This window comes from Trichomycterus rosablanca, chromosome 12 (assembly GCF_030014385.1).
Source record: "Trichomycterus rosablanca isolate fTriRos1 chromosome 12, fTriRos1.hap1, whole genome shotgun sequence".
NCBI classification, from domain to species: domain Eukaryota; kingdom Metazoa; phylum Chordata; class Actinopteri; order Siluriformes; family Trichomycteridae; genus Trichomycterus; species Trichomycterus rosablanca.
Genome location: NC_085999.1, coordinates 22,991,794 through 23,011,376, shown reverse-complemented (window position 1 = coordinate 23,011,376; position 19,583 = coordinate 22,991,794). Strand labels below are relative to the sequence as shown.

The 19,583-nt window shown below is 38.7% G+C and overlaps 1 protein-coding gene across 1 annotated transcript in view; it reads right to left on the bottom strand.

The window, feature by feature from the left end:
- plekhm3 (pleckstrin homology domain containing, family M, member 3) overlaps positions 1 to 19,583 on the bottom strand; it is a 55,339-nt gene that overhangs the window by 25,449 nt on the left and 10,307 nt on the right. The window contains exon 3 of the mRNA XM_063006180.1: positions 1,663 to 1,808. Within this exon, the coding sequence (XP_062862250.1) occupies positions 1,663 to 1,808 (146 nt within the window). The remainder of the gene's footprint in view (positions 1 to 1,662; positions 1,809 to 19,583) is intronic.

Below are 19,583 nucleotides of genomic sequence, written 5' to 3'. Positions count from 1 at the left end.
GTTTACATAAGTGGTTTTACGTTTGCTGCGTTTGGAAATCCCAATACTTTTTAGGTGCTTTTTCAAAAATGTCTTTCATTAGTGCTGTTGAACAGAAACATTATAAACAGCATTCACATCGGTCATGCCTTGTTGCTCCAGTTGTGTTGCCATTTCTTCAGCTTCCATAGCTCTCTCGTATGAATAACTCCCTTGCTAGAATTTAACATTGGATGGGGGTGGGCCTTCATGTTGACACATGATATCATGGTGGCTGCAGCAGGTTCTCTGTGAGTGTTTTCTTGAAACAGCCCACCAATATCTGGCCTGATGTCAGCTTTGTATAACTTCAACTGTTCCTGCTATACCTGCGATCCTCCCTCTGGGAACTCGGCTGTCAAAAATTCTAGCACCTCTTCTCTTTGAAATTTGTGGGTAAGCCTTGTCTGTCATATGCAGTACCACATGTATATTATTTGGTCCCATTAGCTGTTTTCGAGTTGTGTTTGTTTGTTGTTTTCTATGTCCTGGACATGTAGCATATATGTCTTCTTTAGTATTTCTGTTATTAGGGAGTGGTCTACCTTTAGCAAATCAAGAGCTTGGAGGAAGTATTTTTATCTGTGGAGCTGTCAGCAAGGCATAGCGCTTTTTTTTTGGAGATCTGGATCCCTTGGCACTAATTGACGACTACTATTGCAGCTGCTACCTGTTTATTGCTCCTAGATCCACCTGTGTAAATTGGGATGGAGATATTTACTCTTGTAAGCACCTCTATCATTTCCAGGGTTTGAGATATCTTCTTTCAGGGATCCTACGTCTGGAACCAAAGACAGATTGCTGTCTAGCATCAATTCTTGAAATCTTGTTTCTTTCATGACTTGTTGGGAACTTCTTGCAGAGATAGCTGTGGCTCTGTGTGGATTGTTCGTAGTCGACATATGGCTCTGTTTATTCATTGTTCTAGTTTCTGTTCTATTTTGTCCATGTTTCTTTCTCTGTAGCATATGCACTGATCGTCTACATAAAGGCTACACACATGACACTGAGTTCATGTTTTTGGTAATACTAACAATTTAAGGCCCAATAAATATTTTTCTAATTTCTCCATTTCAGTTGTCACTTAGCAGGGGAGCTAAAAAAAAAAAACTGTTATTCTGTTTGAGTCTAGCTCTAGTTCTTCCCCACAGAGTAAAGATATTTAGAAGATTATACAGACCAGTGACTAAGCTTAGTTCCTCTAATTTTATTTGTGAGTGTGTCAGTATTTAAGGCAGAGAATGACAAATTAAAGGGTACAGTGTAGTACAGGGTAGAGGAAGTTGCATTTGGGTGTTGACTGTCCAATGAATAAAAAGAATCAATTGACAAAGATTAGAAAGAAAGTGCAGATGTTTGTGAACGCTGAGAGATGGATCATTAGGTACTTAGTGGATGTAGCATCATTGCAATAAATGCTAGTCCTACAGGCAGTAAGAGAAACTTTGTAGGAGATACAGTTATTGTAGAGCTTATGTAGTTTAGCAATAGTTTATATTAAAAAAATGTATCCTCACAAAGAGCATCTATATGGTAGGCGTAACTTAATAAATGGACAGTTAATATACGTACAGGATATAACCCTAATAAATTGGCTGATAAATTGACTTATAAACTGCATGATGCAATGCGCATGCATGTTACCTTATGTCTGTTTGTGTCCCAGTTATGAAGCAGTCGAGCAGGAATAAGAAAGAGGTTATCCTGATGGCAGCTATGGCAATAGTACAATCCACTGTAGCAGCATACCTTGGCCTTGCCACGTGACAAACCAACTGGCCTTTGACATCCTGCAAAGGAGAGAAAAAAATCCAAGGTCAAAATATGCTGAATAAACTTACTAATTAGATACTGCAACACTAAACATAGACCAATGTTAAGGAGTGAGATAATAAGCACTAATTTCTTTGTAAATTAATTAAAATTATCTGGATTTCTGCACACATTTACAACATGTTTGGTTAACTACCAGTCATTTGAAAGTCTAGGACCAGATTTAGTTTTGAGGTCCAGATTTAAAGACCTGTCTTAGCCATTATATACAGTGGGGCCAAAAAGTATTTAGTCAGCCACTGATTGTGCAAGTTCTCCTACTTAGAAAGATGAGAGAGGTCTGTAATTTTCATCATAGGTACACTTCAACTATGAGAGACAAAATGAGAGAAAAAAATCCATGAAATCACATTGTAGGATTTTTAAAGAATTTATTTGTAAATTATGGTGGAAAATAAGTATTTGGTCAATAACAAAAGTTCAACTCAATACTTTGTAACATAACCTTTGTTGGCAATGACAGAGGTCAAATGTTTCCTGTAAGTCTTCACCAGGTTTGCACACACTGTAGCTGGTATTTTGGTCCATTCCTCCATGCAGATCTCCTCTAGAGCAGTGATGTTTTGGGGCTGTCGCTGGGCAACACGGACTCCACAAATTTTCTATGGGGTTGAGGTCTGGAGACTGGCTAGGCCACTCCAGGACCTTGAAATGCTTTTTACGGAGCCACTCCTTTGTTGCCCGAGCGGTGTGTTTGGGATTATTGTCATGCTGGAAGACCCAGCCACGTTCCATCTTCAATGCTCTCACTGATGGAAGGAGGTTTTGGCTTAAAATCTCACGATACATGGCCCCGTTCATCCTTCCCTTAACACGGATCAGTCGTCCTGTCCCCTTTGCAGAAAAACAGCCCCAAAGCATGATGTTTCCACCCCCATGCTTCACAGTAGGTATGGTGTTCTTGGGTCCTTCTTCTTCCTCCAAACACGATGAGTTGAGTTTTTACCAAAAAGTTCCATTTTGGTTTCATCTGACCACATGATATTCTCCCAATCCTCTTCTGGATCATCCATATGCTCTCTGGCAAACTTCAGATGGGCCTGGACATGTACTGGCTTAAGCAGGGGGACACGCCTGGCACTGCAGGATTTGAGTCCCTCTCGGCGTAGAGTGTTACTGATGGTAGCCTTTGTTACTTTGGTCCCAGCTCTCTGCAGGTCATTCATCAGGTCCCTCCGTGTAGTTCTGGGATTTTTGCTCACCATTCTCATGATCATTTTGACCCCATGGGATGAGATCTTGACCCCAAGGGAGATCATCAATGGTCTTGTATGTCTTCCATTTTCTTACAATTGCTCCCACAGTTGATTTATTCACACCAACCTGCTTGCCTATTGTAGATTCACTCTTCCCAGCCTGGTGCAGGTCTACAATTTTCTTCCTGGTGTCCTTCGACAGCTCTTTGGTCTTGGCCATGGTTGAGTTTGGAGTCTGACTGTTTGAGGCTGAGGACAGGTGTCTTTTATACAGATGACGAGGTCAAACAGGTGCCATTAATACAGGTAACGAGTGGAGGACAGAAGAGCTTCTTAAAGAAGAAGTTACAGGTCTGTGAGAGCCAGAAATCTTGCTTGTTTGTGGGTGACCAAATACTTATTTTCCACCATAATTTACAAAAAAAAATTTTTTTAATCCTACAATGTGATTTCCTGGATGAGATGATTTCTCATTTTGTCTCTCATAGTTGAAGTGTACCTATGATGAAAATTACAGACCTCTCTCATCTTTCTAAGTAGGAGAACCTGCACAATCAGTGGCTGACTAAATACTTTTCGACCCCACTGTATCATATATATATTTTTTAGAACATTTGTGTTGATTTTTTTGTGTATGTATGATTTGTGTAAATTCTATTTATTCAAATTAACCTCCAGGCCACCCAAGGAGAATGGGGGTCCCTGCTGAGTCTGGTTCCTCTCAAGATTTCTTTCTGTAATTTTAAGGGAGTTTTTCCTTGCCACTGTTGCCCTCTGCTTGCTCAACAGGGGTTTTTGGTCTGTTGGTCCTGGATTCTGTAAAGTTGCTTTGAGACAGTGTCCATTCTAAAAAGCGCTATACAAATAAATTTGACTTGACTTGAATCAAGTCTTTAAAATCATTGTGTTCCTGAAGTACTGGTTCTGAGCACTACTGTTAGATTATACAATTTGAATTCTTTGTTTCCTCAATGATACCATCCATGCCCAGTACACCAACCAAAGACCATAACGACCCTGACACTATCCTTCAGAATTGAGCAGTTTTAGTGTTGGTGTGCATTATTTTTTTTCTTATGAAGTGTTATACATTTCTGCCAAAGAAAGTTTCAACCTTTGTGTGATTTGTCCTGTGAACCTTGTTCCAAAATCCTTAAGGAATGTGTAGTGATTTTTTTAGAAGATTTTTGAGAAGCATTAGCTCATTTAACAGCATTTTCATTTCCTTTGTGTGATCTTTACATGATAGAGGTCTAACATTCCTTAAAATGCACTCAATAAGCTGATTTTTTAAGATAGACAATCTAAACATGTGTCATTTGGCTCAATCACAGACATGTAGGACTCTTATATGAAAATAAAAGCATCACTTAACTGGGACCGCTGCATAGTGCTATAGTGATCTTGGTAGATATAAAAATACAGACAGCACAGCCATATCTCTACCAGTAGACACATGTGTACCATTTTATACTTACACCATTGAATACTAAATAATGCCCATTTTGTACAATGAAGGCTGCAGTTAGGTCCCTGTTTGGTTGTGTGATGGTTCACTTCTTAATTTTCCTTGCTTAGTTTACCTTATTTATTACCTTAGATTAAGCAATAAATAAGTGTAAAATTGCAAAATTACATTTTTGGTATAAATGTTTTAAGTATTAACCTAGGCTAAGTAACTGAGTAATTCATCATGCTTTTTTAAAGTTGCAAGATCTTCTATTTTCTAAACCAAGATGTAATAGGTCTAGCTGAGATTAAATTTAAGCATCATGCACTGTTCATTGCTGCCAATGTAAACTCGAGGTTTTCAGAATCTAACAGGACCAAGTTGGTGCCCCCCTCCTTTTCTTCACCACTGATGGGTGCTTGATCATAGGGTTAAGCCACAGACTGCACTGCACAGTGGGGACTCATGTGTCACGACTGCCCTGTAATCAGTGTACATGTGCAGCACAAAACCACAAATACTAGTCGACTGAAAATAGCACATCTCAGTACCACTTAGTTCACATTTACTTGTTAGAAAAACTATTAAAAGGAAAGTGTATGTGAAAGATATTTTAGAATGCTGTTTTTTTATGCAAAATGAACAAACACATTCTATATTCATGGTAGATTTTAAATCTGGAGTAGAATAGTAATAACTGAGCTGTTCTTACAAATTTAGAGCTAGAAACCAAAAACTTTTACAAATACTATAGCACATTTAATAAGGAGAGCATACATTTATATACATCTAGATGCCATTTTTCTTTATTACATTACATTGTATAACATCATGATAAATGTGTGATATGTTCTCTGTGCCAGATTTGACAATAAATGTTCTCTCATGATGAGATGCAATAACATACATTTCTGCTTGCATCACCAATAAGAATGTCTCCTGACAAAAATGGGGACAAGTGACTAAAGTGACTAATCTCCTAACGTAATAAAAGCAATTTTATGCCTAGATAAATGTAAGTCCAGCAGTAAAAAAAAGAGGGATTTGGTGCCAGCTACAAGAAACAACAATAAATGCCCGTTCTCCAAAGTAAACTTAAGGTAATCATATATTTATATGATTTATATCATACATATACCACAGCAAATTGTTTCAGAGGTCAGGTAAAAGTAGTTATTTAAAAAAAATACTCAAGAAAGTAGTAATGTAAATAAACCTTTTTCAGTACCTCATAAAAACAATGCATGTTATATATAATATATCAAATATAAATATTGGGACAGTGTTAGTTTAGTGGGTAGAGCTTTGGGACATCAATCCGAAAAATGTGGGTTTGAATGCCATGCAGGCACTGTTGGGCCTTTGAGGCTCTAGGCTCCAGGGGAGCTGTACAGTGGCTGCCCTTCTGCTCTGACCACAGCTTCTCAACAATCTGAAATAAGCAAAAACTCAAACCATTTTGTCAGCCCTAGATTATTATTATTAAATACTTTTGGGACAATTAGCAAAAAGGATAAAATAAAAAATATGAAATAATAAATATACATTTAGAACAATTGAGGGTTAAGGGGCCCAATAGTTGCAACTTGGCTGTGATGAGGCTTGACCCTTCTGGTTTAACTTGGCTGAGATGCTCAACCTTCTGATTACTATTATCTTAATCACTGAGCTATCACTTCCCATAAAGGACTTGAACAGAGTGATGGAAAAAATACCCATGGAAGCTATCGTAGCATTTTTCATTCAGAATAACCTTAGTTGTTTATTTATTTGGGGTTTTTAACGTTATGTTTTACACTCTTTGGTTACATTCATGACAGACACGGTAGTTACTTGTTACACAATTTCATAAATTCCCAAGGTTATATCGAACACAGTCATGGACAATTTAGTATCTCCAATTCACCTCACTTGTACGTCTTTGGACTGTGGCAGGAAACCGGAGCACCCAGAGGAAACCCACACATACACGGGGAGAACATGCAAACTCCACACAGAAAGGACTCGGACCGCCCCACCTGGGCATCAAACACAGGACCTTCTTCCTGTAAGGCGACAGTGCTACCCACTTAGCCACCATGCCACCCAAATAACCTTAGAAGACAAGAACAAGATGGTAAGCTTGCTGGCAGGTGTGACACACATTTGTGAACAGTATTTGATTCATTGTAGGAATAATGTCAGTGTGTTTAACATGTTATAACTGCAAAAGATTTTTCTGATTAGTCATAAATCTTAACTGAATAAAATTAGTTCATAATTATTTATCTGCATTTGTTTGTGTTCTGTGCTTTCATTTCAGAGTACATCAAGATATTAACCTGCATAAATATCAATAAAAAGTGAAAAACTGGAAATAATCAATAAAATTATTTAAAAAATAATTGACTGGCAGTGCATATATCAGAGCTACTTGGCAGGTAAAATAATGTAATTACAACGGTACGCAACGGTACTCCGTTGAGTAAAAATTTTGACTCATCCCTGCAAGGCACTTGATGCCATTTTACTGCACCCCAGTTCCTATGTTATCATGCAGTTGTGTCTCTTGGCCTTGTTTCCATGTCAATGGTATGATAAAAGTGCTTGGACAGCACATCTTGAAATCCCAGTCCGCTTTAAAATCTGTTTTCCACAACCTCACCTTTGTGGAAGAGTTTGGCTGTTCCTCACCCAGGTGGGTTTGGTGTAATTGGTTAATTATACACCTGACTATAATCCGACAAAATCCCTGATTTTGTGCAAGCATACCTAGAAGAATTATGTTGTTTTGAAGGCAAAGGGTGGTCATACCAAATATCGATTTTAGAATTCTTTGTATTTTGTTATTTGAAAAAAAAAAAATGAAAGTATTCTTTTTATCCATCTGCCTAAAATATTACAAATGTACTTATGGGGAAAATCCAGGATTTACCAAAGGCGGTGCAACTTTTAGTGTTGTGTGAGGCAGTGTAAGTGTAACATGTCTGCATTTTTTCTTATGCTTGTCTGGCATGGTGTGTGCTGAAATCCTTAATCATCCGCCACAGTAAATACTGACTTTTATTTTTCTAAATTAGGGATTACAGTACAGGTAAGGCATCACCTCCATAAGTGAGACCATATCTGCTGTGTTACAAAACAATGAATAATTAGTTTATAAAACACAGTTCCAGATACAATTAAATTTAAAGGTCAGTTTTTACAATTAAGTATGTAACTTATTTGTAGCACAATTTATAATTATTGCTCATACAACAATAATTTACTATAATCTGTAATTATATACAATCCACATATCAAAAGCTGCTGGGAATTAGCATTACCCTGTTGTCTAGCAGACCTTTTAAAGCTGCCACAACAAAGCAAACCACCAAGGCTACCACAGGCAAACAGTATATGTCTATGAATAATACCATACTGTCATGAAGCAAAACATAAACAAACAGGGATCATATGGAGTCCAGGGACAGTTTACCAAATTACAGACCAGTGCTAAGGATTTACCACCAGCTGTGTAAGAGAGATGCTTGTTTAAGTAACACATTTGAGTTTGTGTAGTTTGGTTAACCAACATTATAAAGTAGAGTACTCTGTGATCTCATTAGATGAAACAATGGAAAAATCTCTAAGGCAATTTATAGGTCATGAAAAAGGTCGGAGCAAGCTGATCCAACACTTACATGTGCAACTGAGAAATAAAAGCTAATATATGAGTAAGACTTAGCAGAGCAAAGTTTGTCATGACATCAATTTCAAGCAAGCGTTAATAATAACTGAGCAGATAATATTCACAATGCAGGTAGGCCAAGAAAGCATCATCAAAGTGACAAGCAACTACAGTGGTACCTTGTAACTCGACATCCCCTAAACTCGAAACCGACGCCCTTTGTGGAGAAGTTTGTACCCTTAAAAAATTTTACGGTGCAGTAATACATCATCAAAGTGCTTATATGAGACAAATCTGCATTATAGCTGGGGGTTCTGAGAAATTGTGAGAATCACTTTTCCGAGTTTAAAATGCTTATCGTAAAAAAATAAGCTTAGCGTGGATTAATGTACTAAAAGAACAACACAGTAACACTAAACTTCTCTTAATTATTACTGCTCATTATTTATTTTATTTAACCAGGAAATTAATCTCACTGAGATTTACAATCTCATTTGCAAAAGAGTCCTGGCCAAGATAAGCAGCAGCATAATACCTAGTTACACCTACTCAAACACATACAACAAACATGAATACATAATATAGACAATACAATGATCATTTAAAACAATTACAAACCGTTTTTTCTATGTCCATTTTCAAAAGCATGTTTTTAAAATGACTTAAATTCACCAAATCCTGCAATTTTAAAACATTCTGCAGTATATTCCAGTCTGATGGTGCAGCATAATTAAAAGCCTGTTTCCCTAATTTTGTGCATGCCAAGGGGACCTAAAAAAGATACAAGGTGCGAGAGTGCAGACAGTAATTTCCAGGTTGTTTACGATTTATAAAATTGCATAAATAAGAAGGTAATAAACCTAGAATAGACTTATAAATTAAAGTGTACCAATGGATTAGTCTTCGTGTGGTTAATGAGGACAGAGCTGCTTTTTCATAAAGAACACAATGATACGTAGAAAACGAACACTTTGTAATGAATCGCAGTGCACTATGATAAACAGTGTCTAGTGAACGTAGATAAGATATGGGTGCATACATATAAATGACATCTCCATAATCAATTTCTGGTAAAAAAAAAGTAGCACAGACAAGCTTTTTCTTTGCTTGAAAGGATAAACATGATTTATTTCTAAAATAAAAGCCTAATTTAAGCTTTAATTTCTTTGTGAGCTGAGTAATATGAGCCTTAAATGTCAAGGAACTGTCTAACATTAAACCCAGATATTTATATGGGGATACAGTTTCAACCACACTCCCCGACAAGGTGGTTATTGATGGAAGATTCGATGGCATCTTATTTGACTTTGTAAAAACCATTACTTTTGTTTTATCAGCATTTAAGACCAGTTTCAGATTAAAAAGTCTTTGTTGTATAACTTCAAAAATTTTTTGCAGAATACTTACAGCCTGATTTTGAGTTTTAGCCAAACAATAAATAACAGTATCATCAGCATAATAATGAAATCTTGCATTTGGCACATTATCACAGAGACTATTTATGTAAATAGTAAAAAGCAGGGGCCCCAGGACTGACCCTTGAGTCTAGTACCCTTTATCTAGTACCAATGAAGATGATTTAAAACCCTCCACCTGCACACACTGTGTCCTACCAGATAAATAGTTTTCAAACCACAAAATGGAATCCTTAGATACACCGATATTCAATAATCTACATTTCATTATTACATGATCAACTGTGTCAAATGCCTTTGACAAATCAATAAACAGTGCCGCACAGTGATCTCCCTTACCCAACGATAAAATTAAATCATTTATCACTTTTAATACTGCTGTAGTTGTACTATGTTTTTTTTTCTAAAACCTGATTGAAACTCAGTTAGGATATTATTCACTGTTAAATAGTCCTTTAATTGCTCACTTACAAAGGTTTCTAACATTTTTGCTATAATCGAAATTTTGGAGATGGGCCTATAATTATTTAGCATTGTAGGATCTCCCCCTTTTAAGAGGGGCACAACAAAGGCAGACCTCCATATTTGGGGAACTTCATTTGTAGCTAACGAGAGATTAAAAATATAAGTCAAAGGTCCTGCAATAATATCAGCTGCCAATTTTAAAAACACTGGATCTAAATAATCTGGTCCGGCTCATTTATTTGTGTCTAAAAGAGTAAGAGCTTTGTGCACCTCAGAATAAAAGAGTTGTTTAAAGTTAAAAGGCATATATGCTCCATCATCACTATGTTCACTGTCATGCTTCAATGATTTCGAATTTAAAGAATCAAATAAGGATCCTGCTGTGATAAAATGCGTATTGAAGGAATTTAGCATTTGCACTTTATCCACAATCTTTTCCCCATTTTTCACGATACAAGATGGAAGTTTATTAGAATTTACAGTACCAGTTAATAATTTAATACTTTTCCAAAATTTTCGAGAGTTACATTGCCCGAGATTTCAGAGAGAAAGTAGTTAGCTTTGGAATTCCTAACTGCGGCTGTACACTTATTTCGTAATTGCCTAAATTTTAACCAATCAGATTCCAATCCAGTATGTCTTGCTTTCTCCCAAGCTACATCACGTTTGTGTAATAAACCAGCTAAATCGGAATCATAAGTTCTCTCGACGAATGAAATTCCTCACTCGTTTTAGTACATTAAGTCTATATAAAAACACTGAAATACAATTTTTAAAAAAAAGATAAAAATCATTATAAAAATACAATAAAACCTGCACTTTACTTCTTTATTGTTTCCTTATGCTTCTTAATCGTGGAGATGCTTGATCTTGGAATACCATATTCCGTTCAGTAAAGGCGCATTTACAGGCGGTGCACATGTAAATGCACCTTTACTAAACGGAATACGCTATTCCAAGATCAAGCATCTCTACGTTTAAGAGATAATTTGTTAAGGATGTATTGTATTTTTATATAGATTTTTAACTGTTTTTCAATTGCAATTGTTAGGTTTTTCGGAACATAAAAACGTACATTTAATATGGGAAGTTTTACGGCATTTTCCAAGCTTTACGACATCCAGGCCGCATGGTCTTTTGTCCAACATGGCGCCGGCTAGGCTCCCTCCCTGACTCCTACCGAGGGGGGGGAGGCAGAGCCCGGGGCTTGTTAGCACACTTCATTGGCTCCACCAGCAGTAAAGGAGGAGGAGCCTAGCTGAGTTTAAAAACCGGCGGGGAGAGAGGCTCGGTCTCTTTCTTACGTGGTTGTGTGTCTAGACTGCAGGAGAAAAGGAGCGCCGATCGGCCTAGCTCTGATATATATTCACAGATCATTTTTACACTTAATAAAGTGTTTTATAGAGTACTTTCTGGACTTCCCGACTGCTTTCTTCAGGACCTTTTGAACAAAAGATTTATCCTAACAAATGGTAGCAGAGGATGGTTCAAGAGGCCTGAGATAGCATTGAATCGATTCAGCTGATCAAGGTAAGACCAGGAATTCTGAAAATCTTTTGTACTCAGTACAAGGCGCGCGCCTACTTAAGGTAAACAGACGTTCTCTGTATATATATTAGCTGCATTTATTATTTAGCGTACTGAGTATGAAAGTGAATCTCAGAATCCGTAAGTGTCTGATTAAATTACTAAAGTATCATTAGATAGTTTAAAACTGTGAATATATGTTGGAGCTAAAAAATGTGTGTTTCCTGATATCTGAGTTCGAACCAGACCGGTTAAAAATAAATGGTAAAGGCGCCATGTGTTCGACAAGGCCGGGCCTGGGACACAATTGAAGGGAAAGGACGCTTGTCTGTTTTGGTAACGAAGCGAACCTAATTCGAGTGTAATAAATTCTAACGAATTCGTCTGTTTCGGTAACGGAATTCGGGTAATTTGATTATTAATCTCAAAGGAGTCTGGCTGTTATGGAAACGGGACTCGGCTAGTTCGTCTGTTTCGGTAACGGAATTAGCCTAATTCGGTCGTTCTAAAATTCTAACTAGCCTGTCTGTTTTGGCAACGGGGCTCGAGTAATTTGTTTATTCTAAAGTCTAAATTCGGTTCGAAAATAGTACATCAGGAGTTTGTTTGTCAGTGTTTCTGTGTGTATTTGTATGTAATCTTTTGTTTGTCCGCCATCTTTGTCTGGGTTGCGCAGCGTGGTTTCTTTTGTTCGGCGGCCATTTTGGACCAGAGAGCTGAGCGTGGTTTTCTGTCTGTCCACCATTTTGGCTCTGGGAGAGCTGAGCGTGGTTTTCTGTCTGTCCACCATTTTGGCTCTGGGAGAGCTGAGCGTGGTTTTCTGTCTGTCCACCATTTTGGCTCTGGGAGAGCTGAGCGTGGTTTTCTGTCTATCCGCCATTTTGGCTCTATGTGAGCAGCTTGCCGTATCTCTTGTCCATCGGCTATCTTTGTCTTTGTACGCCTGGATTGGGTAAGTGCTGCAGTTAATTTTATAATTTAATTTAATTTTATAATCTTAAGATAACTGAGTTAAGATGAAGTATTTATGGTACCTTATTAAGTGTGTTTTAAGGTAGATGGCGTTCTTAAACTTTAAGGTTCTTAAACCAGGAAAGGGGGTACTTAGAGTGGAATTCATCCATGTGTGACATAGGACATTTTCACACATAATTAAGGAAAATCTCCTTAATCAGAGTTGTTATAGTGAATAAGATTAAAATTATGTGAGTAACACAGCGCTTGTTAGTCGTGATAGGAGATTTGCTGGGTGTATTGGTACATGTATTATTGAGAGATTGCTATATTGTTTCTTTGTTTAATGTATGGGGTAGTGCTGGACAGTGATTTGATGTCGATGTATGTCGCGATGGAAAATGTTTCAATAACAATGATATGATTTTTGGGCAGGTTCGATCGGTGCGCATGCGTCGGTGCATGATGACGTGCGCCGCATGCACGAGACCAGTGCTCAGTGTTAAGGCTTTGTTTACACTGGTTACTGTAACTAAGTAGTTTTTAAAGCACATTTCACAGACTGTAATTTTGCTTTTGCTTAAGTATGTCTTGTATTAGTTTGAATAGCATCTGTTACCGAGCAAAATAAAAAATAAAAAATAAAAAAAACGCTAAAGAAATCGCGGCTGTGAAACTGCTGCAGCGAATTTTGCGACAGTGAGTCGAGTCTTTTGTCTCGGTTCCTTTTGAAGAGCCGCGTATTTACATGGCGACTCCCGGAAGAGTCGATTCCTTTGTTTCGGTTAGAAGAGCCGGTTCATAGATTCGAATCATTTTGCGACGCATCGCTAGTGATTATACAGTTTGAAAAAGTTTTATGTCATTTGAAATGACGCATTACACATCCCTAACTGTTTTAATTGTTGCATCAACATGTTTCTTCTATTGCATTTGAGTTAAGGACAACGTTTCTTCTATTGCATTTGAGTTAAGGACAACGTTTCTTCTATTGCATTTGAATTAAAAACTACTGTTGAGGTTTGTATCCACTCCTGTTTACATTACACAGAGGAGACCCCCTGCTGTTTACTCGGTGAGTACATTTTAAATGAGTTACTTTCTACTTTTTGCTTGAGTGGATTTTCAGAGTAGTAACTTTACTTGTAATTAAGTAAAGATTAATTAAAGTAATAGTGCTTTTGCTTGGATACACTTTTTGGTACTCTTTCCACCTCTGATTAAGACATGTGTTGATATATTGGATTATATATTGTCAAAGCTTGTGTTTATTTGAGAGTGATGTCGTGTTTTTCTCTGTATACAAATGCTGAATACAAGTAAAAGGTAAAAGCTAACATGTTACTGTTTCTAAAATATTGTGTAGTTGTAAAGAGTGAGATTTCATAGCCCTATAAATCTTATGAGGTGTGATCATTTGTTTGCCTCTTGAATTAAATTGGAAATAATGCCTGAAGGTACCACTATTTCTGTAAAAGACAGGGACTCTGATCCCTTCTGGATTTGTGCAGAATTTTCTTTCTGTCTTTGTCTGCTACAGAAATATCCGTAGTTATACTAAGTGATCTTGAGGGTTATACTTATCTAACTCGGTTAGTGCCAAATTATGTTCTATAACTGAAAGGAAAACATCTCACGTATCAAGTTAATGATTGTATAAATACTACAGTGTACTTCTAAAATTGAACATTATTATCAAATGCTGTAATATACTTAATCCTACCACTTTTTACTAATTGCAGGAGATGGTGAACATCATGACTATTACTCTATCTATTTTTTTCTGGGCCTGATAGGAATCCTGAATTGGAAATGTTTGTGAAAGGATTTGCATCCAGAGATGCTGCAACAGACAGGAAACAAGTGGGCTTAGTTAAAATTTTAGCAAATGATACTTTTGTGTCATTGTCCCTCCTATTCAATTTATTGGCTTAAACTGTTGAACTACATGCTTTAATAACAGCCTCTAGGCTGGCTGAAAGCAAAACTGCTGACATGTTTATGAACTAAACTTTCACTTATGGAATCGAACAATTGGTTGTATTTGGTGGGAGAGTGTCTTGTTTTGACTAATTTAAATTTGGAAATCGCCCACCATACCTTGTTGCACAACTTGTGGATGCAATTCTGCTACCCAAACAGAGAGCCATTTTGTAAATTGTGCATATTCTAAAGTTTTGTTCCAATTTTACAGGACAATGCCAGAGGTGACACTGCCGACAAAGCTGTTGCACACCTTCCACTGCTCACTAACGACATTATTTGTTTACAGGTCCAGCTAACACCAGACTTTGATTGAACTAACTTTAAAATTCTGTGCTTTCCAACAGGATAAACACATTTAGAAGGTTTATTTAATATTTTATTTTCAAGATTTGATTGTAAAATTTGAAAAAAGGGGGGAGTATTATGGCAGGAATAAGAATTTATGTTTAATATGCCGCTTTGTGTATTAAATCCTGTGATACATTGTGCTGGGGCAGCTGGACTGGCAGACCTACGGATATGCATGCAGATTCAGGTATGTATATGCATGCAGATTCAGGGATGCCTGGTGAAGGTAATCTTCAGCCTTACCTCCTGTTTAGAGAAAAGAAAGTTGTAGCAATCTGTAGTATCTCTCAGCGCTGCTGCTTGCTTGGACTCAGGTGAGATTAACCTTTTGCGACCCTGCGGTCACATATGAGGACATTACATTTTGGTTTTGTTATGCCTTATTCCTTGACCTGCTAAACCTAGACCGATTGTTCCCATTAGTGGACACTTTTGTCTGCCAGCTAGTGGTAGCAAAAGTACTAGAACACTAATAAAGTTTGTTTGCTTCTTTATTAAGATTTTGACGTTATGTTTTGCACTTTGGTTACATTTATGACAGGAGCGGTGGTTGCTCATTGCACGGGATTCAGGTTATATCGGGCACAGTCGTGGACAGTTCAGTGTCTCTGGTTCGCCTCGCTGGCATGTCTGGACTGTGGGAGGAAACCGGAGCACCCGGGGAAAACCCACACGACAACATGCGGGCTCCGCGGAGGGGGGACCTTCTTGCTGTGACAGTGTGCGACGGTACTACCCACTGAGCCACCGTGTCACCCAACTAATAAGGTTAAAGACAAAAGGAATAGGGAAAATGCATTGAAAAAATCAAAGCTCGGGTCTCAGGAGATTAAATATAATTGCTTACACGGACTCCGGTAAGATTCAATTTAATTGGTAATATTTTTTGGAAATTGTTAATTGGCAATTGGTAATATTTGATGCTTGTGTTGTATCCGATGAATCTTTTCTAGCTAATTGATCAGGTCAACTCACTCATTTTATATTATATAGTTTATTGAAGAAGTTAGATTGGTTCAATGTGGTGCAGTAAACCTTGTGGCAATACTATGCATGATCATAGATGAGTGCAATTTAAAGATTGAGGGAATAGTGAGAAGAAAATAACTTGTTAGGAGAGAAGTACATGAAGGGGGGTGACTGGAGACCCAGGTCATAGGTTTCACAGACACACAGCAACCCAGCGGGGGGTTGAGGCCATAAACTGCAGGCCCTGCATGAGTAAAGAGAAGTCTGATATTTAATCTACTGTGTACTGGCTGAGGATGGTGGACACTTATGCAGTACCAAAGATGATGTAAAAATTATGAATACCAGATCTTGCAGATGTGTGTCATGGCTGTTGTTGCATTCTGATGTTTGAGTAAAGCAGTGTTCAAGAGGCATATGGGGTGCTGAGGTACAGAATGCCAAAGTAATGACATCATCAGACAAGAGGAAGGGAAAGCTGATGTGAGACTGGATGGAGACGTTATGCAGTGAAATCTCAAGACCGTGTGGGACAGTAGTGTGTTTTAATAGACATCCACCTGAAGATCTGGGTTCCATAATAAAAAGTGAGGGGTTCGGTAACATCTTATAGAGGTTTTGGATGTATTTTACAGTAAGGTATTAGAATAACAATAATTCGTGTAGAAAAAGTTTTGGTTACAAGAGTAAATTAGAAAGAGCTACAAGTGCTTGTGTTTTAGTGAGAGTAGGGATGCAGGTACCATAGTGATGTGGGGTTAATGACATTTGTAGGGAGATGTAACAATAATACAATAGAGATAGTATAGGTTGGTAGTACTTTGCAGTGAGTTAACTAAATGGAACTGTTTAAGTAGAGTTTAATGTGATTCAAGAAAGCCAAAGTGGATCAAAGCGCTGGTGATGATGAGCATGAGGGATTGGCTGACTAGGAGCAGGAGATGGTCATGTGAGAGACTGTTGGATTGTGGGAAATGGAGTCTGTATTGTTAGAAGCAGGAGGTGTGTTAGTACCAGTGACCAAAAGTTGGGGTAAAAATCTGAATGAATAAATAATATAAGTCAGGGGTTTGTAGGACTGATGGAAGTTGATATAGCAGAGCTGTTGTTATTTTAAGTATGGCAGAGTAAATAATAAATAGTGGATTGGTGATTTTGTATTGGGAAAAATGTGATTTAGAAAATTTGAAGGCTCTCTAGAAGGTGGCGATGATGAAGTAGAATAAGTGTAGAAAATGTTAGATGTAATGTGTATGCACCTTCTGCTCTGATCAGTTTGAAGTGGAATTTTATATAGCAGGAAGGGTTAATGCAGTATGAGAGACAAGTAATGAAGTATATGTTTGTTTCCATAGGACCATTGTCGGTCGCTGTGAAGTAATTGTTTGTTTCCAGGGGATCACTGTCGATTGCCCTGAAGTATATGTTTGTTTCCATAGGGCCATTGTCGGTCGCGGTGAAGTAATTGTTTGTTTCCAGGGGATCACTGTCGATTGCCCTGAAGTATATGTTTGTTTCCATAGGGCCATTGTCGGTCGCGGTGAAGTGATTGTTTGTTTCCAGGGGATCACTGTCGATTGCCCTGAAGTATATGTTTGTTTCCATAGGGCCATTGTCGGTCGCGGTGAAGTGACTGTTTGTTTCCAGGGGATCACTGTCGATTGCCCTGAAGTATATGTTTGTTTCCATAGGGCCATTGTCGGTCGCGGTGAAGTAATTGTTTGTTTCCAGTAGACACTGTTGTTGTACTGAGGTTTACGTTCTTTTGTCTGAGTTGTGTTTGGACAACCGAGTGAGTTGTGCCAGTGAATGTTAAAAGAATACTCGTATTCTTCGACTAGGCAGGAATCTTCTGTTCTAGGGTGTGTCTCGTTAAAACCTATCAGTTTATCTTTTTCTTAATACGTGTTACAGATTTTGCTCGAAAGGTTGTTTAAAGCGGTCTAAAATGTCTAATTTAACACATAGAGAATTGAAACAAGTAGTTGTTAAGCGACTGGTGGAAACCTCCTCTGTCAAAGAGAAGGCGAAAACAGGCAGCCAGCTGAATGCACAAAAAGCCAGTAGGGTGTGAGAATTTATCCATGTCTCACCCACTAACTCAGGAACCAACCCCAACCAACATCAAAGCTTATAAAGACAATTACACCTGTTTCAGGAGCAACAAACCAGAACCGATAAACAGGGGACATTTTTCAGAAGGGATGTGTGTATGAATGGGTGTCTGTCCCTAAACCACTGAATGAACTGCCAAAGGCAGCTCACTTGCGGCCCTGACGCTAACCTTCCTTACTCGCCGGCACCACATTGGTGTCAGAAGTGGGATCGTGGTGTTTGGGTGGCTCTGATGGTTTGGTGAGCCAATATGCCCGGTCTGTCCGAGTGCGCTAGCCCAGGTGGCTGCAGGGGCAGGGTGCCCGGTCCAGCAGTGGGTGGAAGAGCGACTCGGCAGTGTAATGGGGTGCGGTCCGGACATGGAGCCACCCAGTGGACGCTGGTGAGTGGGTCACCGGGACGGTTGACCATTAGGGAGGGGGCAGTGTAGCGTCGCCACTGGGTCTGGCACGGGCTTTACCCAGAAAGCCTTGCGGCAGTGGTGTCTAAGCTCACCGTGGCCGTGTATCCCGTTGTTGGGAGTGGGGTGGCTGCGGTGAGGGCTGGGTAAGTAGCTTATATGTTTGTCTGTTGTATGATTGTATGTGTGTATGAATGGGTTAAGTGGCTAGAAGGGATGTTTGGGCCATGGAAGGAAGTTATTACGAGTTTGGTGATGTCAGTATGTGTAGGATTGGTAATTTTAGTGATATGTTGTTGTTGTGGTATCCCGTGCATCAGGGTATTAATAGAAAAATTTGTGATAGAAGTAGTGAGTAGAGGAAGCAGAGGGGGGCAGGATCCACCAGTTATCCAGATGGTGTTGGCTGATTTGTCGAGATATCATGTAGATGATGATGAGGAGGATACCCTTGAAGGTGGGCCGGAAGACCCACTTCGAGCAGTATAAGTGCTACTAACTCTGCTTAATTAAAGGTAAAACCGACCAGACAAGACGAGGAGAGAGGACCAGCACTACTAATCACACACCGTGATGAAGGAAGGAGACTTGGAAGGACTGGCAGAGGCAGACACTGAGGGGACTGGAAGACCCACTCCAAGAGACAGAAGTGCCACTAACTGGACCTGCCTACAGGGAACAAACCACAGCAGAAAGCCCGACAAAACCAACTATGTGGAAGAAGAGTCCAGCGGAATCAACGGAGCGGAACAAGACGAGGGGGGAGAATTTAGTTAGACTAGGAGAGAAAAACATAAACATATAGTTCGCAGACACATAGACCATCTTTGAAAACACTAGTTAAGTGCAACACACATAGTTTAACTACAAAACGCAAGGGGTTAGTTCAGGATTGTTTACAATGTATATATGTTTGATACTCTGTGTTTCATCGTTTAAATGTTTGTGCTGCTGTGGAAACAGGTAAGACCGACAGGGGAGAATCCATAAGACATTAGGAGTCATGCAGAGACACAGGAGCTATGGGCCCCTTCTGAATATCTGCAGCTCCGTCTGGTGGAGGACAACCTGAACGGACTTCCTGTAGAAGCCACGCACCCATTGTTTTTATTTTATTTTTCTCGTTTTTGATTTCCTATTTTTAAATTGCTTTATTTTGTTTTCCTATTCTTATTTAATTTTCTATTTTTTGTTTGTTTGGTTTCAGGGTAGGAGCTGTTGCGATAGGTACGGTTCCTTTAGGTTAACTGGTAGCCTT